The following is a 17257-nucleotide window of genomic DNA, read 5'->3' as shown; positions in this document are numbered from 1 at the left end:
CGAGGGCAGAGGCTTTTCAGCTGAAGGCTCTTCAGAGGACCCTCAGAGAGAGAGCGCATCTGGCGGGGGAGTGACCCAGACTTTAGACTCTGCTCAGAACCCCATTCTCGAGTCTGTCCAGAGCGCCCAGTTGCCTGGATTAGTCACTTCCCAGTTAAAGTACCCAGGAGTGTTTCTTTACAACACCTGACTGATGGAGGACCCAGCTGGCTGCAATGAGGACTTAGAATGTTGGACTGGAATTTTAAGATAGATATAGTTGTGAGATATAGTTTTAAAGGGCAGAGAAATAAAGTAGAATGAAGGAAAGACAGACAGATACTGGGTTGCTGGTGAAGATCCAGGTCCTTGTTCCAGCATCTTCCTGATGCCTGGTCTCTTGGACATGAGATATCTTCGTATCTTTTAAAATAATTTCATTTTTTATCTTAAGGTAGCTTTAGTTGTTCTCCACCACATGTAATCAAGGCAGCTTTAACCAAGATACCAAACATTCAAAAGCTTATTATGGCCCAATGTGACCTTAACACATTGGGAGGGTGGGGTGCGCCGAGGCTCCAGAATGGATCAAAATGAAAACCACCATTTTATCCATCCTTCCAAGAGATGTTATATCACATTTTCAACTTCGAGAATTACGAATAAGGTCTCGCTCTTCAGTGTTACGAAGTGAGCTCATTTAGGGAGCATGTGTCGGAGGACACAACCTATCGTCACTCTGACCCTGGCCCCCAGCTCGGCACAGTTGCCCATCTCACAAGCTCCAAAGCCCTGCCCCAATGGCAGACCCTGATGTCTGACAAGTTCAAAACCTAATGTAGTGACTTGTCCAAAACCCAATAACATTTTGCAGTTCTAACAAAATAGAATCAATTGTGCCTTATTCAGAATTTATGAACCCCTGTCAAAACACACTAACAGCTCTATGACCAGTTGTGGTTGCTCAATTATTCTTTCTTAAGAAACCTCAGCTGGGGTCTCCCCGGTGGCGCAGTGGTTGAGCGCTGGGTTGCGAAGCTGCCTGCAGCCTCTGCAGCACCAGTTCAATCCCCGGCTGCTGGGCGAGGGTCCCACATGGCGCGCAGACTTCTCCTGCCATGCCTGCTGCTCCCCTCAGCAGTGTATTTCGTCAGTCTGCCTGTTCTGTTCCCCGCTCTGGCTCTGGTGAATTCTCTTACCCTCCTGCGCTTCTGACTGTACCCAGTGCTTGTATAAATAAATAAATCTTAAAAAAAAAAAAAAAAAAAAAGAAAGAAACCACAGCTGGACCTCCCTGGTGGCACAGGGGGTTGGGATGGAACCTGTGAAGCTATCCGCAGCCAATGCAGCACGAGTTCAATCCCCCAGGGAGCTGCCCACATGGCGCAGCAGACCTCTCCTGGTTCGCCCGCTGCTCCCCTCAGTAGTGTACTTCGGTCAATCTGCCTGTTCTGTTCCCCACTCTGTCTCTGGTGAATCCTCTCACCCCCCGCACCTCTGACCTGTGCCCCAGTTCTTGTATGCATAAATAAATAAATCTTAAAAAAAAAAGAAAGAAAGAAAAGAAACCACAGCTGCCTTCTTTCCTGAACCAGCAACAGAGGGAAGGGTAAAGATTCTTCTGGAGCCAAGGAAGGAGCCCCCAGGTCCTGGGCCCTGCATCCAGCCCAGCCTTCCTGCCCAGCAGACCTGGGACACTAGGCAGAATGGACTCGGATATCATTCCCCAGGTAGCCCAAGGCAACCGAACAGAGGCACTGCAAAGGCCTGCTGCCTCCCAAACTCCAAAATAGGCACCTTGACTTTTTTAAGTTCCAGTTGTGATCTTCATAATTCCTCAACACACTGATCATCTCCTCCAGCCCTTCAACTCTGTCTCATGTGCTGGTTCATTTCAAGGGACTTAGGCCAAGGGATAACAACACCCACCAGCCAGTAGATACCCTCAGACACAGAAGGGCTGCCCATGGGTGTCATCAGAGTCTTGTTAGATAAGCATGTGGTGGCAGCAGTGCCCCCCTCATCCACTAGACCACCGAGGATGAAACATGTTACCTAGTGGCCATTTTTGAGGACTTTACAAATAACAATTTATGTGTATTGTTTTATGCAGTTGAAAGAGTTCAGACTTTACAAAGCACAAAAAAGTACTAACATTTACTTGGATAATGTCACTGACTTCCAAGGAGATTTTGGTGTTTCCTTGCTTTCTGCCCCAAACAGATACTTCCTAAGTCATGCTCGGAAGCACCTGCCACATAATAGAGCTTAATAAAGCTGTGTAAGTGATTTAAGAAATATCAGTCTATCAGTTCATCTGTGCCTGACTTTTTTGAGATCCCTTTCACAACTGGGGAACTAGCAACACAAATTGTCACATAATCAGATGATAAATCTGCAAAGGAACCTTCTTCTCCCCAAGGTCTAGACATCTACATTATAACAGAATAAAAATGTTTGAGTTCCTTGCTCTTTTGGCACAGCTAAAGTAACACCATGGAAAAAAAAAACAAGAGCTGGCAACAAAGGAAAAATAGGTCTAATTCAGAGGCACCTCTATGGCAGCAAAGGACTCACAGAACACAGTGGTGAGGAATTACACTGGCAGTGGTGACAGACACATAATAAGGAGCAAGACATACTTCACACAGCTGACTCCTGTTGAGGAAGATAAAGTCGGAAGATTCTTAGTATATATATCAAGGAGGAGGAGGAAGAGACTCTAAGAAAAGAAAGAGACAGACACATGAGTTACAAAATAGCTGAATTAAAAGTCTAGTTATACATGAGGCTTTAAAGTGCAGCACAACAGGACATGCTTATAGTAGCTCATTTAACACTGTCCTTCTCACAAAGCTGGAGGTGACAAAAGAAACCATTTTTTTTGTTTTCAGAAAACAGGCCTGAGCACAAGCCCCACGTGACACAGCCTGTTTGAGGAGTGGGATGAGGATAAATATTCTTGTCTCACTAGTTTGGGCGTTTGCATTATAATTCCTTACAGCAGTGGGGGCTGGAGAGAAAGGGCCAGGATTCAGACATGTAGATATGAGTTTGGCTCCACATACTTTACCACCAGCACAACTGTATTTCTGCCTGAGGGTACAATCCTTAAAATTTATGGGCACCTAGGGTGCCCCAACCAGCAAAACGACCTTTGGCAGAATTCCAGGGAGGCTGGGAGGCTGGTGAGAGGACCCAGGTGTGCACTCCTGAGTCTACACCACCACCCAGGGATGAAGTCCCAACACATTTACCAAAGGCAAGAAGAGAGCCCCGGAAACAGATGCTTCAGTGACAGAGTATTCGCAAACTAGATGCCAAAGAGAATTCAACAATTTATGCCAAACTCAGCAGAAATTTTTCAAAATGTACAAAATAGCAGGATTTTTAATGAGTCCTAGCGTAGTGTGAAAGGAGAAACAGACAGAGAGCCCCAAACATGTAAAAGAAGGAAACAACTAAGGATAGATTCATCCGTATGAACTTGGTCGCTCTTTGGCACTTTCTCCCATTCTGGGAGGACCTGTTCTCTCCTGTGGGGACACCCCAGGTGCCCTGAGGGTGGCACCATAGGTGTGGTCAGCATGGGTAAATGCCTGGATTAAATAGCTACTTGATGAAAATCTAAGCAATGAAATATGGGTTAAAAAAAACCAAAAAACCAAAAAACCAGCTCCCCCCCCCACCCCCAGGTGCTCCTGCAGTTTGTTCTCATCAGCGATCCCGGTCTCACTGACTCACTTTTGATCATGTTGACATCATTGGCCCCGTCTCCGATCGCCAGCGTGATGGCTTTCTTGTACCTCTTCACCAGGTCCACCACCATGGCCTTCTGCTTGGGAGTGACCCTGCAGCAGATGACGGCACTGCACTCACAGGCCAGGTCCACAAAGTTCTTCTGGCGCTGCTCTTTCTTAACTTCCATCCGCCTTTTACTCTGCGTCCGAAAGCGTCTTTCTTCTTCTGTCCTTGGGAACTTGAGCTTCAGGATCTTATTTTTCTTGGTCTTTTTCTCTAGGAGAATTTCATTCTGTGAAATCAGGGAGAGGAACAATTACACCCATTTTTATATCAAGAACCTCATTCACCAGTTCTTAGTTGACATCATTGATGATAATTTTTTTTTTAAAGATTTTTTTTTAAAGATTTATTTATGCATACAAGAGCTGGGGTACAGGCCAAAGATGTGGGGAGGTGAGAGGATTCACCAGAGACAGAGTGGGGAACAGAACAGGCAGACTGACTGAAATAAACTGCTGAGGGGAGCAGCGGGCGAGACAGGAGAGGTCTGCTGCACCATGTGGGTTGCTCCCTGGCTGGCGGGGGATCGAACTCGTGCTGCAGAGGCTGCAGATTGCTTCATAGTGTGGTGCTTAATCCCTTGTGCCACCAGGGAGGCCCTATGATAATACTTTGATTAGAAAACATATTTACATTAAAAATTTAAGCAAATACAAAAAATGTGCAGGGAAAAAAGAAAATCCATGAAGCAATGATCCAAAGATGTTATAATTTTTCATATAATTAAGTCTCAAACTAAGGGATGTGTAAGTTGGCAGTTCATATGGGAAACCCTCCAAAGTTAGTCTCTAATGAACTCTATACATACCAACCATGAACCAGTGATTATTAGGGCACGTTTTCCAGCAGATGGAAAAAACGGTTCATCCACTGGAGGCATAAACTTTGTGTGGACCCCACCTCTGTTCCTCTGGTTCTCCATCCTTGAGTGAAGAAGAGCACTGGGGGAAAGGGAATTGAAGAGTTTCAATTAAAAGACCATAAACAGGCACTTGACCGTGACATAATTTTGACATAGAATCTTTTTTTTTTTAAGATTTATTATTTATTTTATACAAGCACTGGGGTACAGCCAGAGGCGAGGGAGGGAGAGAGAATTCACCAGAGATAGAACAGGGAGCAGAACAGGCAGAAGGACCGAAATACACTGCTGAGGGGAGTAGCAGGTGAGACAGAGAGGTCTGCCGCGCCATGTGGGTTTCTCCTTGGCCAGCCGGGAATTGAACCCCTGTGGCAGAGGCTGTGGACAGCTTCACAACGCTGTGTTCAACCTGCTGCGCCACCGGGGAGGCCCTAGAATCTTTTTTAAATTGTGGTTACAAAAAAAAAAAAAAAAAAACCCAAAACCAACACCTAACACAAAATGTATCTTAAATATTTTTAAATGTCAACGTTCACTAGTAATAAGTATATTCACATTGTATATAACCAACCTCCAGAACTTCGTCATCATCTTTCAAACAAAAAACCCTGTACCCTTGAATACCAACATCCACTCCCCTCCCCTCAGCTGCTGGCTCTACTTTTTGTTTCTATGAACTTCATCACTCCAGGAAACTCAGATAAGGGAATCATACAGTACTTGTCTTTTATAAATTGACTTATTTCATTGTCCTCAAGGTTGATCCATACTGTAATTTATGTCAGAATTCCCTTCATTTTAAGGGTAAAGGAATAGTCCATTGTATGGCTAGACCACATTTTGTTCATCTATTCATCCATCGGTGGATGTTGGAAAAGAAAAATATAAGCTTTGTATGCAAACCATTCCACAAGAATCATTTCAGGAACTGTCTAGAAAGGATGATTCAGCTCTCTAGAATGGTAGAATTAACTAAGAGCATGATCATAAAATTTGCAAGCTGCATAGATTTTATCTTCTAATTTAGCTTGGGGCCCAATTTTTGCATGCTTTCAAAAGAGAAACCAGAAACGTAATACCTCCATTTATAAGAAATAAACAAGACCATAGGCTAAATTAACCAAATTATTTGAAACCACGAAACTACTTAGTAGGTGAACATATTAGTATTTGTCTATTGCTCTTTTTTTAAAAAGATTTTATTTATGTGTAGAAGAACTGGGGTATAGGCCAGAGGTTTGGGGGTTGAGAGGATTCACCAGAGACAGAATGGGGAGCAGAACAGGTGGATTTATTGAAATAGACTGCTGAGGGGAGCAGTGGGCAAGACAGGAGTGGTCTGCTGTGCCACGTGGGTCAGCTCCCTGGCTGGGGAGTAGTGGTGACAGTGCTGAGACAACGTCTACGCCACAGGGAGGTCCCTGTCTATTGATATCTTTTAAAAACCTAAAAGCAGAGACCTGGTTAGTGTACCTTTATTCAAACAAAACTGATCTACTTAGATTATAAGCCTACTTAACTTTGTTTAATTTAGCAGAGTGCCTGGTAGACTGGAAGGGCTTGCAAAAGCTATGATTGAAATAATGGCAATAAAAAAAAAGGTGGGGGGGAAGGGAACTCTATTATCTACATTAGAATGAAGGCTGGTTCCACCCAACTCCCTCATCATCTTAGCAGAGGAGGCAAGTGTGTTGGGTAAGAGCTTAATTTGCCCTTGTGACAGTCCCAGGGAGGTTGTAAGGGAAAAAATTAGAGGAATACATGGCATGAGCCATCTGCAAACATCCTGGCTGTGGTTTGGTGCACACGTAGCCACATAAGACAGGGCCTTCCCAGGGACATTTCCAGGTCCGCTGTGACTCTGACTTGGGGCTGAGTGTTTCAGCATAAGCTGAGCTTCCAAACATCAGATCTGCCCCATCTGGACAAGATGACAGCTGCAACCCTCCCACATATTTCCTTCCAGGAAGTACTGTGGGTTTTGCTTTCTATTTTTTTTTCCATAAAATTCCTAAAAAAGGCAGTACATGATTACAGTTCATATTAATTTGTTCATAACATCTCAGGCCCACTCCCATTCAGCAGAAAGCACCAGAGACTTCTAAGGGATAACACCCCCTTGAAAGGCAAGTAAAGACCTCACGTTTTCTTACAACTGGGGTCGGACTATGTTAACTCGGAGCTGCCTGTCGGTCTCTCATTTCATTTAAAAGCGAAGAAACTGTCCCAGATGACAGTCTTGCCCGACTTCTCCTTATCTGTTACGTCTCCTGCATCTTTACCCCACAAGCCTTTATGAAAATGAGACATTTCATGTTTCCAAACCACAGGTCCTTACTTACTTTATATCTTCCCCATAGTAGATAGTGGTCTCTTCGGTGAGAAGTTCACAGGCAAATCCAATGTTTTCAGCAGTTTCTACAACAGAAAAAGATTATGTCAAGTGCCGTCTCTACTGATGAATTTAATCATGGAAATTAGCTGGTAAGGATGGCTTTTTTTTTCAATTGACGAAAGTTAGATTCAATCAAATAGCTGTTTTTCTGTGGCAGTGGATAGAAATCCCAAAGAAAAAGCTCTTTCTCTGTAATAAGCATAGGCTTATGATGTTTTCACTAATATGAAATAATATCAAATACAGGAGCTGGTTATATGTAACTAATGTTCATTGAAATACTAAGTGCTCTCATTTTACATGGTTTAATCATCCTGTTATGGGGGTGGTGGGGGGACCATGTCCATCAATCCTGCCATGAGGCTCCTACTGGAGAGGTTTTTTTAATCCCTCTTTTTCCATCACCTTCCTTTGCTGTTTGTTAAAAGTCACAGTTTTAACTTGTGCTTCCCTTAGCTTATCAGAATGTGTAAACTATTGATGATGTCAGAGTAAGAGAAATTATCTGGTTTCTGTGGGAGGCTTGTGGGGTAAAGTATCAATGCTCATCAATCCCTTTTTGAGTCCAAATTTGAAAATGAAAATCTTCCCTTAGCTATAAAAGTTTAATAGTTTTCAAGAAATATAATGGGCAAGAAAACAAAAACCCAGCATTTTGTAGTATTCTAACCTATGACCAACAAATGATTATGTGCTCGGAAGGACGGAAGAGACAAGAAAGGCTGTAAGGTAGGGCCTCACTTCTAGCTGGAGAGAAAAGACTAATCACAGTTAAGACACAACTGTTAATTCCAAAGAGCACCTGCACCCCTATGTTTATAGCAGCACTATTTACAATAGCTAAGCTTTGGAAACAACCCAAATGCCCAAAAATAGATGACTGGATCAAGAAGATGTGGTACATATACACAATGGAGTATTACCCAGCAATCAAGAAAGATAAACTCATGCAATTTGCAGCAACATGGATGGAGCTGGAAGGGATCATGCGCAGCGAAATAAGCCAGAAAGAAAAAGAAAAATACCAGATGGTCTCACTCATAGCAGGAGTCTAGAAAACCTAAATAAGGGACCAGGAAAAAGAATAACTATAAGAAAGAAAAAATCAAAATCAACAAACAACTATGAACGAGACACACACTATTGGGGGGGAAGCAGGGAAAGGAGGGATTGAGGTCAAAATAAGGGGGTTGCAGGGCCTCCGCGCAGCGGTTGAGCGCTGGGCTGCGAAGCTGCCCGCAGCATCTGCAGCGCTGGTTCGATCCCTGGCTGCCGATGAAGGTCCCACATAGCGCGACAGCCCTCTCCTGCCGCCCGCTGCTCCCCTCAGCAGTGTACTTCGATCCTTCTGCCTGCTCTGCTCCCCGCTCTGGCTCTGGTGAATTCTCTCACCCTCCCGCACTTCTGACTGTACCCAGTGCTTGTATAAATAAATAAATCTTTAAAAAAAAAAATAAGGGGTTGCAATTGTATGGGGGAATATAAAAATAAAATTTAAAAAAATTTAAAAATAAAACAAACAAACAAAAAGACACAACCGGGATCTCAGCTGGAAGGAACGGGGTAGGTTAGAATAATACAAAAGGATTTCTTAGGGAAAATGTCTCTGTCCCAAAGAAAATGGATGGTGTTTATATGCAAAGTCTGAGGGAGTCGTGTTGTTCAAGGGAACAGGAGCTATGAATATTTGTAAGTTAGCAGATATACTTCTCTACACAATAGATTACCCTTTTTGTCTCCAGTAAGCACCCAAATTTTAATGTCAGCTTTTCCAAGTTTTGAAATGGTTTCTGGGACTCCATCCTGTAGCTTGTCTTCAATAGCTGTTGCTCCCAAGAGCTGGAATGTACATAAAAAAGAAAGGAATTAGCAAATTAGCCCAAAATGGCCTCTAAGTACAATTCATGTAAAAATAATACACCTCAGTTGGTGCTTTTTGGGGGTTGATGATGATCACCAATACGGAGAGCTACTGCATTTCACAAATTCCCTGCAAACCAATGGAAAGATAATCCATTCATCCAAACAACAACCTTTGCTTAAAGTAATTTACCAATACAGTAATGCAAGAAAATACGCTTTCATTGTGGCTATGGCACTTCATACAGACATAAGCCAATATTGTTAAAGCTCAATATCTGTTATATATTGAATATTTCAGGTTAATCTAAACTGTGAAAGCAATAAATTTAAAACTTTGAAAAATTTTATTTACAAATGACATTTTTTTCTTATTTGAATATTTTATAAAATATAAATCATTTCCATAATTCTCACAGTAAGGATATGCTAGTTTGTATGGTATAAAAATCATAAAGAATTTTAATAAGTGAAATAAAAAAATAATAGAATTAGGTTATAATCTCTCATCATGTTTTCTGTCTTTTGGTTTCTCATAATGGCAGCTTCACTTTGCTTGCTGAACAAAAGAAATTCAAATGACCTAGTTATATTGTGCCAATTTCAAAGTCTAGAGTTAGAATTATCTTTCTAGCAAGAGATTCAAAATGTAATAAAACTTAATACAATTTCCAAGTCTGTTTAAAATAGGAAGCAAAATGTTATGAAGGTTAAAACTCACAATTAAGTCTTTTTCAATCTCTTCGTACACTTTATCCAGTGCTTCATCTCGGTTAGTTGAGGCCACACTGGCTGCCATAAACTTTTTATTCCATGCTGCAAATTCTTTTTCTTCAATTTCTTTGTAGCAAAGGCACAGGGTTCTGAGAGTCTCATTTGCAAAGATCTGATTTGAAAGATAATCCATTCATCCAAACAATAGTTAATTTTATGTAATTCAAGATCAAGTTTGCAAATTTACTTTGAAATAAGTGAATTTAAAAAGAGATTATGAAAGATTACTTCTGCATAAATATAATCATTTTATTTTTCTCAGTAGTCTCCTAGGACTGTATTTGTAGTTCTCAAATTATTTGGAGGGAAAGGCATACTTTTCTGCTAAATCAAGTCATTAGAACCAAGAAAGTCCTTTTCTTTTTTTCTATTTATATATTTGTTTGTTTGTTTGTTTATTTATACAAGCACTGGGTACAGCCAGAGGCTCAGGAGGGTGAGAGAATTCACCAGAGACAGAGTGGGGAACAGAACAGGCAGACTGACGAGATACACTGCTGAGAGGAGCAGCGGGTGGCAGGAGAGGTCTGCGCGCCAAGTGGGACCCTCGCCGGGCAGCCGGGGATCAAACCAGCGCTGCAGAGGCTGTGGGCAGCTTCGCAACCCAGCGCTCAACCGCTGCACACCGGGAAGACCCGAAAGTCCTTTTCTTTTAATGACTAAGTAAGAGATGAAGGGAGTTGCCTTGGTGCAGTAATGTTATAAGTGTAGACCTGACAACTTTATAATTTGTTCCCCACAAACTACTGCAAGCCCCCATCAACTAGGAATTTTCAGTCAAGCATTATTCTCTCAAACCAGTTCTGAAATTCATATATCACGTTAAAGATTGGATAAAACATTTTAATGAAAAAGAATATGTGGAAAATTTAATCATGGTGAGCAGATTAAAGCCATTTACCAGCTTGAATATGAACCAGGGCCTCCCTGGTGGCACAGCAGTTGAGCGCTGGGCTGTGAAGCTGCCGGCAGCCTCTGCAGCGCTGGTTCGATCCCTAGCCGCCGGCGAGGGTCCCACATGGTCCGATAGACCTCTCCTGCCACCCGCTGCTCCCCTCAGCAGTGTGTTCCATTGTTCTGCCTATTCTGTTGCCCGCTCTGGTGAATTCTCTCACCCTCCCACGCTTCTGACTGTACCCAGTGCTTGTATAAATAAATAAATCTTTAAAAAAATATATGATCCAGTAAAAATTTTTTGTTACTTCATAATCACATCTTGTCTTGCCAAGATGGAAGACCTTGTTCACCCAACTGAGAATTTGCTTTCAAAGAACCTTTGGAAGGTTCTGCATGATTTTATTAGACAGCTTTTTTTTGTATCTTCATGAGAAATCATCAACACGTGACTGCTTCAGTGACACATATAACCTTAAGTGTGACCTCACTTAGTAAGCAACATATTTATCAGGCTCTTCCTGAGGACCTCTAACCAACCCCCAAATGCAATCAAACTCAAAGAGAAGAAACAACCCTTTATTAGTACCTACTATGTGTGGGAAATGTATAAGATGCTTTCCCTTGCAACAACCCTCCTTGGTAGGAATTATCCTGTCCTCTTCCACATGGACAAGGATTCATGTGAGACGTTAACCATTTCCCCGAAGGGCACAAAACAAGAGGTAGAATTGGGACACCAGGTCTGATGGGTGTCCACCACACTCTACAGAGCCAAATCAATATGGGGACTGGTAGGCAATGGCAAAAGAGAAATTCCTAGAATCATTGCAGTATTATTGGATCAAGGACACAGTGCCCTAAGATAACAAGTTTGAATGGAGGAAAATCAAACTGATTCCATAACAGAAGCACCAGGACTCAATTATCCATGCATCGCTTTGCTAGGAATGAATGCCTTCTTTCCTGTTGTACACTAGAAGGTTGGTGGAATTCTTGGGGGCCACACAGATATTGAGATTACAGCTCCATGTGGTCATGGTGCTTGCTCAAGTTCACTGAACCAGTCCTGTAGATCCTGCCAACTTGGATGCTATCAAGGGCACCAGGGCCACTTTCTATGAAGTCACTGGTGGGGGCAGAATCAGAATGAGCTCATCACACTCCCACTTTGCTGCTCTCTCCAACCAACTAAACCAATAGCAGGGAAGGTCAACATTTACCATATAGAAATAGTATACCTGAAATTAAGTTTGGAATTGTGACATAAAGATTAGAGGCAAGACTTACATCCAGGGCATCCTGTGTCTCCTGCTTTGTAGGATTCATTGGATGTAACCGTTCATAAATGACAGTGTCAGCACCTTTACAATAAAGCCTGATATTGCCTTCTGGGGTTCTTACTAGTAGCAAGGGAAGGAAAAGCAAGTAAGTTAGATTTGATTTCTTAGTAGAAAACTACATTTATACAGTTAATTTGAAGTACTGCTGTATTGATATTCACTATTAAATCATTGGTGCACCTAGAAAAAATGTTGCTCTCAACAACTTGGAAACAAAGCCACTTTCTGCAGTGAAAAGATTCACCTCAGTGTTCCAAGTCAGTTGAATTAAGATAGCAAGATTATCTGGATGGTCCCACTCTAATTAGGTCAGTCTTTAAAAGGGGCTGGGGGGCCTCCCCGGTGGCGCAGCGGTTGAGCGCTGGGTTGCGAAGCTGCCCGCGGCCTCTGCGGCGCCGGTTCGATACCGGAGGAGGGTCCCACATGGCGCGCAGACCTCTCCTGCCGCCCGCTGCTCCCCTCAGCAGTGTACTTCGGTCCTTCTGCCTGCTCTGCTCCCCGCTCTGGCTCTGGTGAATTCTCTCACCCTCCCGCGCTTCTGACTGTACCCAGTGCATGTATAAACAAAACAAACAAACCAGCAAACAAATAAATAAAGCATGCCTCTATAAAAAAAAATTTAAAAGGGGCTGGGGAGTGTTGTTCTTTGGGACATGAAAGGAGCTTTGTTGGAAGGGATTCTCCATTGCTGACTTGAAAGATAACACAGCCTCTGATAACTCTTTCAGCAAATATTCCCTGACTTCCTACTATATGTTATGCCTGTTATGCCCTGTGCTCATAAATTTCTTTCATTTGCCATACCAACTGCAAGACCCTTTCTTACTTATAATTTCATAACATTTACTGCCTCTAATATCCAGATCATAATATTACTCCTTGTGACTGTTTTCTTGGATTTTTTGATCTATCCAGTAATTTAATTGCAGTATAAGCCTCACAGCTAGCAAGATTTAAAGTTTTTAAGGTGGATGGGAGGCCTGATAATTGACCTAAATCATATAATAAAGCACTCAGTAAAAGTGCTTAATCCGGGTTGACTAGACAAACCTATTTATTTTTTTAAATACGGAATGCTTCACGAATTTGCGTGTCATCCTTGTGCAGGGGCCATGCTAATCTTCTCTGTATCGTTCCAATTTTAGTATATGTGCTGCCGAAGTGAGCACAAACCTATATATTTTTATTGGTCATAAATCCAGTCTGATAGTGGAGGAATCTTGTGAATACCAACTAGCCAAGTGATCACCACAATCTTCACCAATAATTCTATTGGTATAAACAAAAGAATGTGCCTTCTGAAGTGATATGCTGGGAAAGACACAGCTTCAATCTGTGTACTCCTCCTGCTGACAGTGTGTCAGCTGAATTAATCATGAAGGAATGTAGGACAAACTCATTTTGAGGGTCTTTGCAAGAAATAGCAGGCCTGTGCTTTTCAAGAAGGTCAGTGAGTGAAAGATCACAAAAAGATCGAGGAACTTTAATTTCCTAGATTAAAGGAGACCAGTAAGGATTAACCACACAATGTTTGATCTTGGGTTGGATCCTGAGCCAGAAAAGAAAGAAAATTCCCAGTAAAATCTATAAATGTTCTATAGCTGAGATAATATTATAGCATATTAAATGTTCTGATTCAGATCATTTTACTGTATATAATATAGATATAATTGAATGTTCCTGTTCATTGGAAATATATAAGTATTCAGAGGAAAAGGACATTAAATCTGCAATTTATTCTCATGATTCAGAAAAAGAAGAATTGATATATAATGAAAATGACGAAGAATACACAACCAATGGGAATAGTTGGTGGATATGGATGGGAAATACAGGAGTTCTTTAAATAATTCATGTAATTTTTCTGCTATGGTTGAAATTGTTTCAAATGATGACCAGAGAGAAGAATTCCCATTAAGGTGTGGCCCTCATCTCTGCTTGGTGACCTGTTATAATGTGCCCAGACTGGAGGTTTGCTTTCTATTCAGAAACAGAGCTTTGCTTTTCTCAGAACTCCTTTCCTGCTCATTCTCTCTTCTCTAAAGGCTGGTGCTGAGCAGAAGCCCCTGGAAAACACATGTTTTGAGTAAACCATCTTGCTACCACCCCAGATTCCACACTGGACAGTTGTCCCTTTGAGTAATGGGCATCATGCAGAATGAAGGAAGAAAACACTAGTTTTGACAAACCTGTGGAAACTAGGAGCCAGCAGGTTTTCTCATCACCTGCTTTCTTCATCTTCAAGTTGTTAAATAAAAAGTGTGAAAGGCAGCTTCTAAATGAGTGATTCACAGACAGGGCTGGGGGGAGACTTACCAATGATGGACATCCGCTTCCGGTCACTGTTGAAATCCAAAAGGGCAAGAACGTTGTATGTCCGCTCGGTGCCCATCTCGCTGATGGTGATCGTGTTCTGGGTCCTGGCCAGGAAGGCAAAGCCAAAGTTCCTGGCAGCATTTACCAGAGCACCTTCATCAGGGGAAGCCGCTTGGTAGTTGATTTGACCTAACAAAGGCAGAGAGAACTGAGAGCTCAGCACTAAGGCTTCACTGCTTAGGTCCACATGAGGGGGTGAGGGCATTTCCACTGTCCAAACATCCCCAGGAAAAGAGGTCACTAAATGCTTAAGGAGTCTGCCAGCATTAACGCTTTTTAAACTCGTTTTATTTCTCATAATAAACAGGTCTATAAGCTGCAAGTTTAAACACTGGCCAAGAATGAGGAGGAAATTCCACAGCCACGTCACCCAGAACACCACTATTGTCATTGTGTTACAGTTCCTTCTAATCCTCTTTCATATACCTATTTCAATCACACTAAATATAAATCCTTATATTTTAAAATCTTTCTCCAAATTCATCAATCTGTTTCATAGCCTGATGTTTAAAAGCTAAATGATGGAAAACTGCCTTCTATTCACAAGTCTATTCAACGTCAACAACAGGAATAAATCACACTGTATTTGGCCAAGGCAGACACACAAGAAAACACGGGGCGATGCCAACTGCACAGACCACATGCCGCCAGCGCTGGCTTGTGCACATGAAGTCAGGACAAGAGTTACTCTTGGAGGGGCGGTAACTGGAGGGCACAAAGGGGACTCTTAGGGGATTGATTATATTCTGCATTGATCTGTACATGTCGTACTTCAGTAAGAAGTTAAAATAGTACCTCCCTGGTGGTGCAAGGGGTTAAGACACAACCTATGAAGCTATCCGCAGCCACTGCAGCATGAGTTTGATCCCTGGCCAGGGAGCTACCCACATGGCGCAGCAGACCTCTCCTGTCTCGCCCGCTGCTCCCCTCAGCAGTGTATTTCAGTCAGTCTGCCTGTTCTGTTCCCCACTCTGTCTCTGGTGAATCCTCTTACCACCCCTCCCCCTGCACCTCTGCCCTGTACCCCAATTCTTGTATGCATAAATAAATCTTTAAAAAAAGAAGTTAAAACAATATGTTATTTAAATTGCTAAGAACTGGAAACAACCTAAGTTCCCATCAACTGCTGAATGGATAAATAAATGGTATAGATACACTATGGGATACTATTGAATATTAAAGAAGATGAAATCCTGCCATTTATAACAGGATGGATGAAACTGGAGGGGATTGTGCTTAGTAAAATAAACCTGATGCAGAAGACAAACACTGCGTGATTTCACTGGTATGTGGTTTTACAGAGAAACCAAGTGATGAAATAAATAAAACAAAAGCAAGCGATTACACTATAAGACTAGTTAACCATTACCTAAAGGGGAGGGGGCAGGGAATGTGTAAATCATGATAAACGGCAACACTGGTAGGCAAAGAATAGAATTGCACATTTAGTGGTGATTTCACTGTAGTACACGCACATGTTAATTCTTAAGGATGCACAACTGAAACTTATATCTATCATAATGCAATGTTACTTCAATTAAAACAAAATTCTGCCTATTCAAAGCTTTCTATTTTTTTCTGTTCTAGTTCTTCTGTTGAATGTAGAAAGAAAAGTATTTCTACGGTCAGATGAATTTTCACAAAAAATTCATTTCCACTATGGGTTACCCAGGATGCAGGCTATGGATGGATGGGCAGCTTTAATGCCATCAGTCTACCTGGGAGGATGATGGGTGTTGGAAGAGCCAACTACCCCTTTTTCACACAGCTGGTCACATGGGTTACTCTAAGTCAGAATTAACTACTGCACAATTTGTGATTGAGGATGACGCTAGGTTCTCTTTCTCTTGTATCTGTTCACTGAGAGTCATATGCTGGAAGTGACAAAAGGATTGAAAACACACACACACACACACACACACACACAAAATCCCTAACCAGCGCTAACCAAAGCAGGAGTGCAAACACATGCCCCTCCTTTTGGCAAGATTAGCTGGGATGGTGATAAATATTGCATCATATTGGCAAACATTTCCAACAGTAAAAAGGAACAAAATGATAAAAGGTGGTAAAGTTCCCACGAGACAATCCTATCTGAAGCAAACACTGATATTTTTAATCATTAAAAGAAAATTCCTTCTATTTCATTTTCATAATGGAATCGCAGAACTGCAGATTAATAAAGGCAGGAGAAATTTCAGAGATTTGGACCAACGCCAACTTAATGTGTGCAGGGAGGACTCAAAAATAATGCTCTGAAAACATTGCTGGAGGAAACACTTTATTTACCACACACGTGGAGGCAACCAGAGACTTTCTTGACTTCTACAGGCTAATTTGTGGATTGTAAAATGGATACAAATAAAAATGAGGCTCAAACCACAGGTCCCATTTCTCCTGATGCTGATGCGTTTCCACAATGGCTACCAGCTGGCACAGTCTTCTAGTCACCAGCTGGAAAGGGGTTAGTTACCCTTGAGACAACCCTTCTCCACCTCCAATCACTTTAGACTACCTCCCATACCCATGGCTTTCTCCTCATTCCCAAAGATCCCTCAACCCCCTGCCCAGGCCCTCAGCTTCCAGCCCGATCCCCTGTGCCTTCCTGCTCTAAACAAAGCCTCCGATCATGGCAATTCCCAACTCAAAGACCTTCAGAGGAAGGAAAGGCCTCCAAGACTTGTGAACTCTGCTCACCCACGGCCTCTGGGAGGTCACAGTGTAAGATGGCACCAACATTCTCACCCCACGGGTAGATACATGCCTTCCCCCAGGTATTAGTCTAGATACAGCCCCAGGAAAGAGATTTGGCAGATGTAATTATGGTCCAAGTCAGTTGACTTAAGATAGGGAGATTATTATTATGAGGCTATTCCCAACCTAATTAAGTCAGTCCTTAAAGAGGCTCTTCCATGGGAGAGAGATTCAAAGCATAAAAGGGGTTTCCTGGAAGGAAGACTCTCCATTGCT

General features: G+C 42.2%; 1 protein-coding gene and 1 non-coding gene across 5 annotated transcripts in view; both read right to left on the bottom strand.

The window, feature by feature from the left end:
* The window catches only part of ATP8B1 (ATPase phospholipid transporting 8B1), a 116460-nt gene that overhangs the window by 8583 nt on the left and 90620 nt on the right, over positions 1-17257 (bottom strand). For all 4 annotated transcript variants that reach the window (XM_037508472.2, XM_054694018.1, XM_037508471.2 and 1 more), the window contains exons 16-22: positions 14228-14416; positions 11859-11971; positions 9622-9786; positions 8768-8879; positions 6988-7063; positions 4592-4724; positions 3724-4012 (exon numbers count right to left, since the gene is read on the bottom strand). In XM_037508472.2, the coding sequence (XP_037364369.1) occupies positions 3724-4012; positions 4592-4724; positions 6988-7063; positions 8768-8879; positions 9622-9786; positions 11859-11971; positions 14228-14416 (1077 nt within the window). The remainder of the gene's footprint in view (positions 1-3723; positions 4013-4591; positions 4725-6987; positions 7064-8767; positions 8880-9621; positions 9787-11858; positions 11972-14227; positions 14417-17257) is intronic.
* Positions 12974-13080, bottom strand: LOC119243902 (U6 spliceosomal RNA). The gene has a single exon (XR_005124886.1). It is a non-coding gene; the product is annotated as a U6 spliceosomal RNA (small nuclear RNA).

This window comes from Talpa occidentalis, unplaced genomic scaffold (assembly GCF_014898055.3).
Source record: "Talpa occidentalis isolate TD23 unplaced genomic scaffold, MPIMG_talOcc4v2.1 talOcc4.13, whole genome shotgun sequence".
In the NCBI taxonomy this organism is placed as follows: Eukaryota; Metazoa; Chordata; class Mammalia; order Eulipotyphla; family Talpidae; genus Talpa; species Talpa occidentalis.
This window is presented reverse-complemented; position numbering and strand designations above follow the sequence as displayed.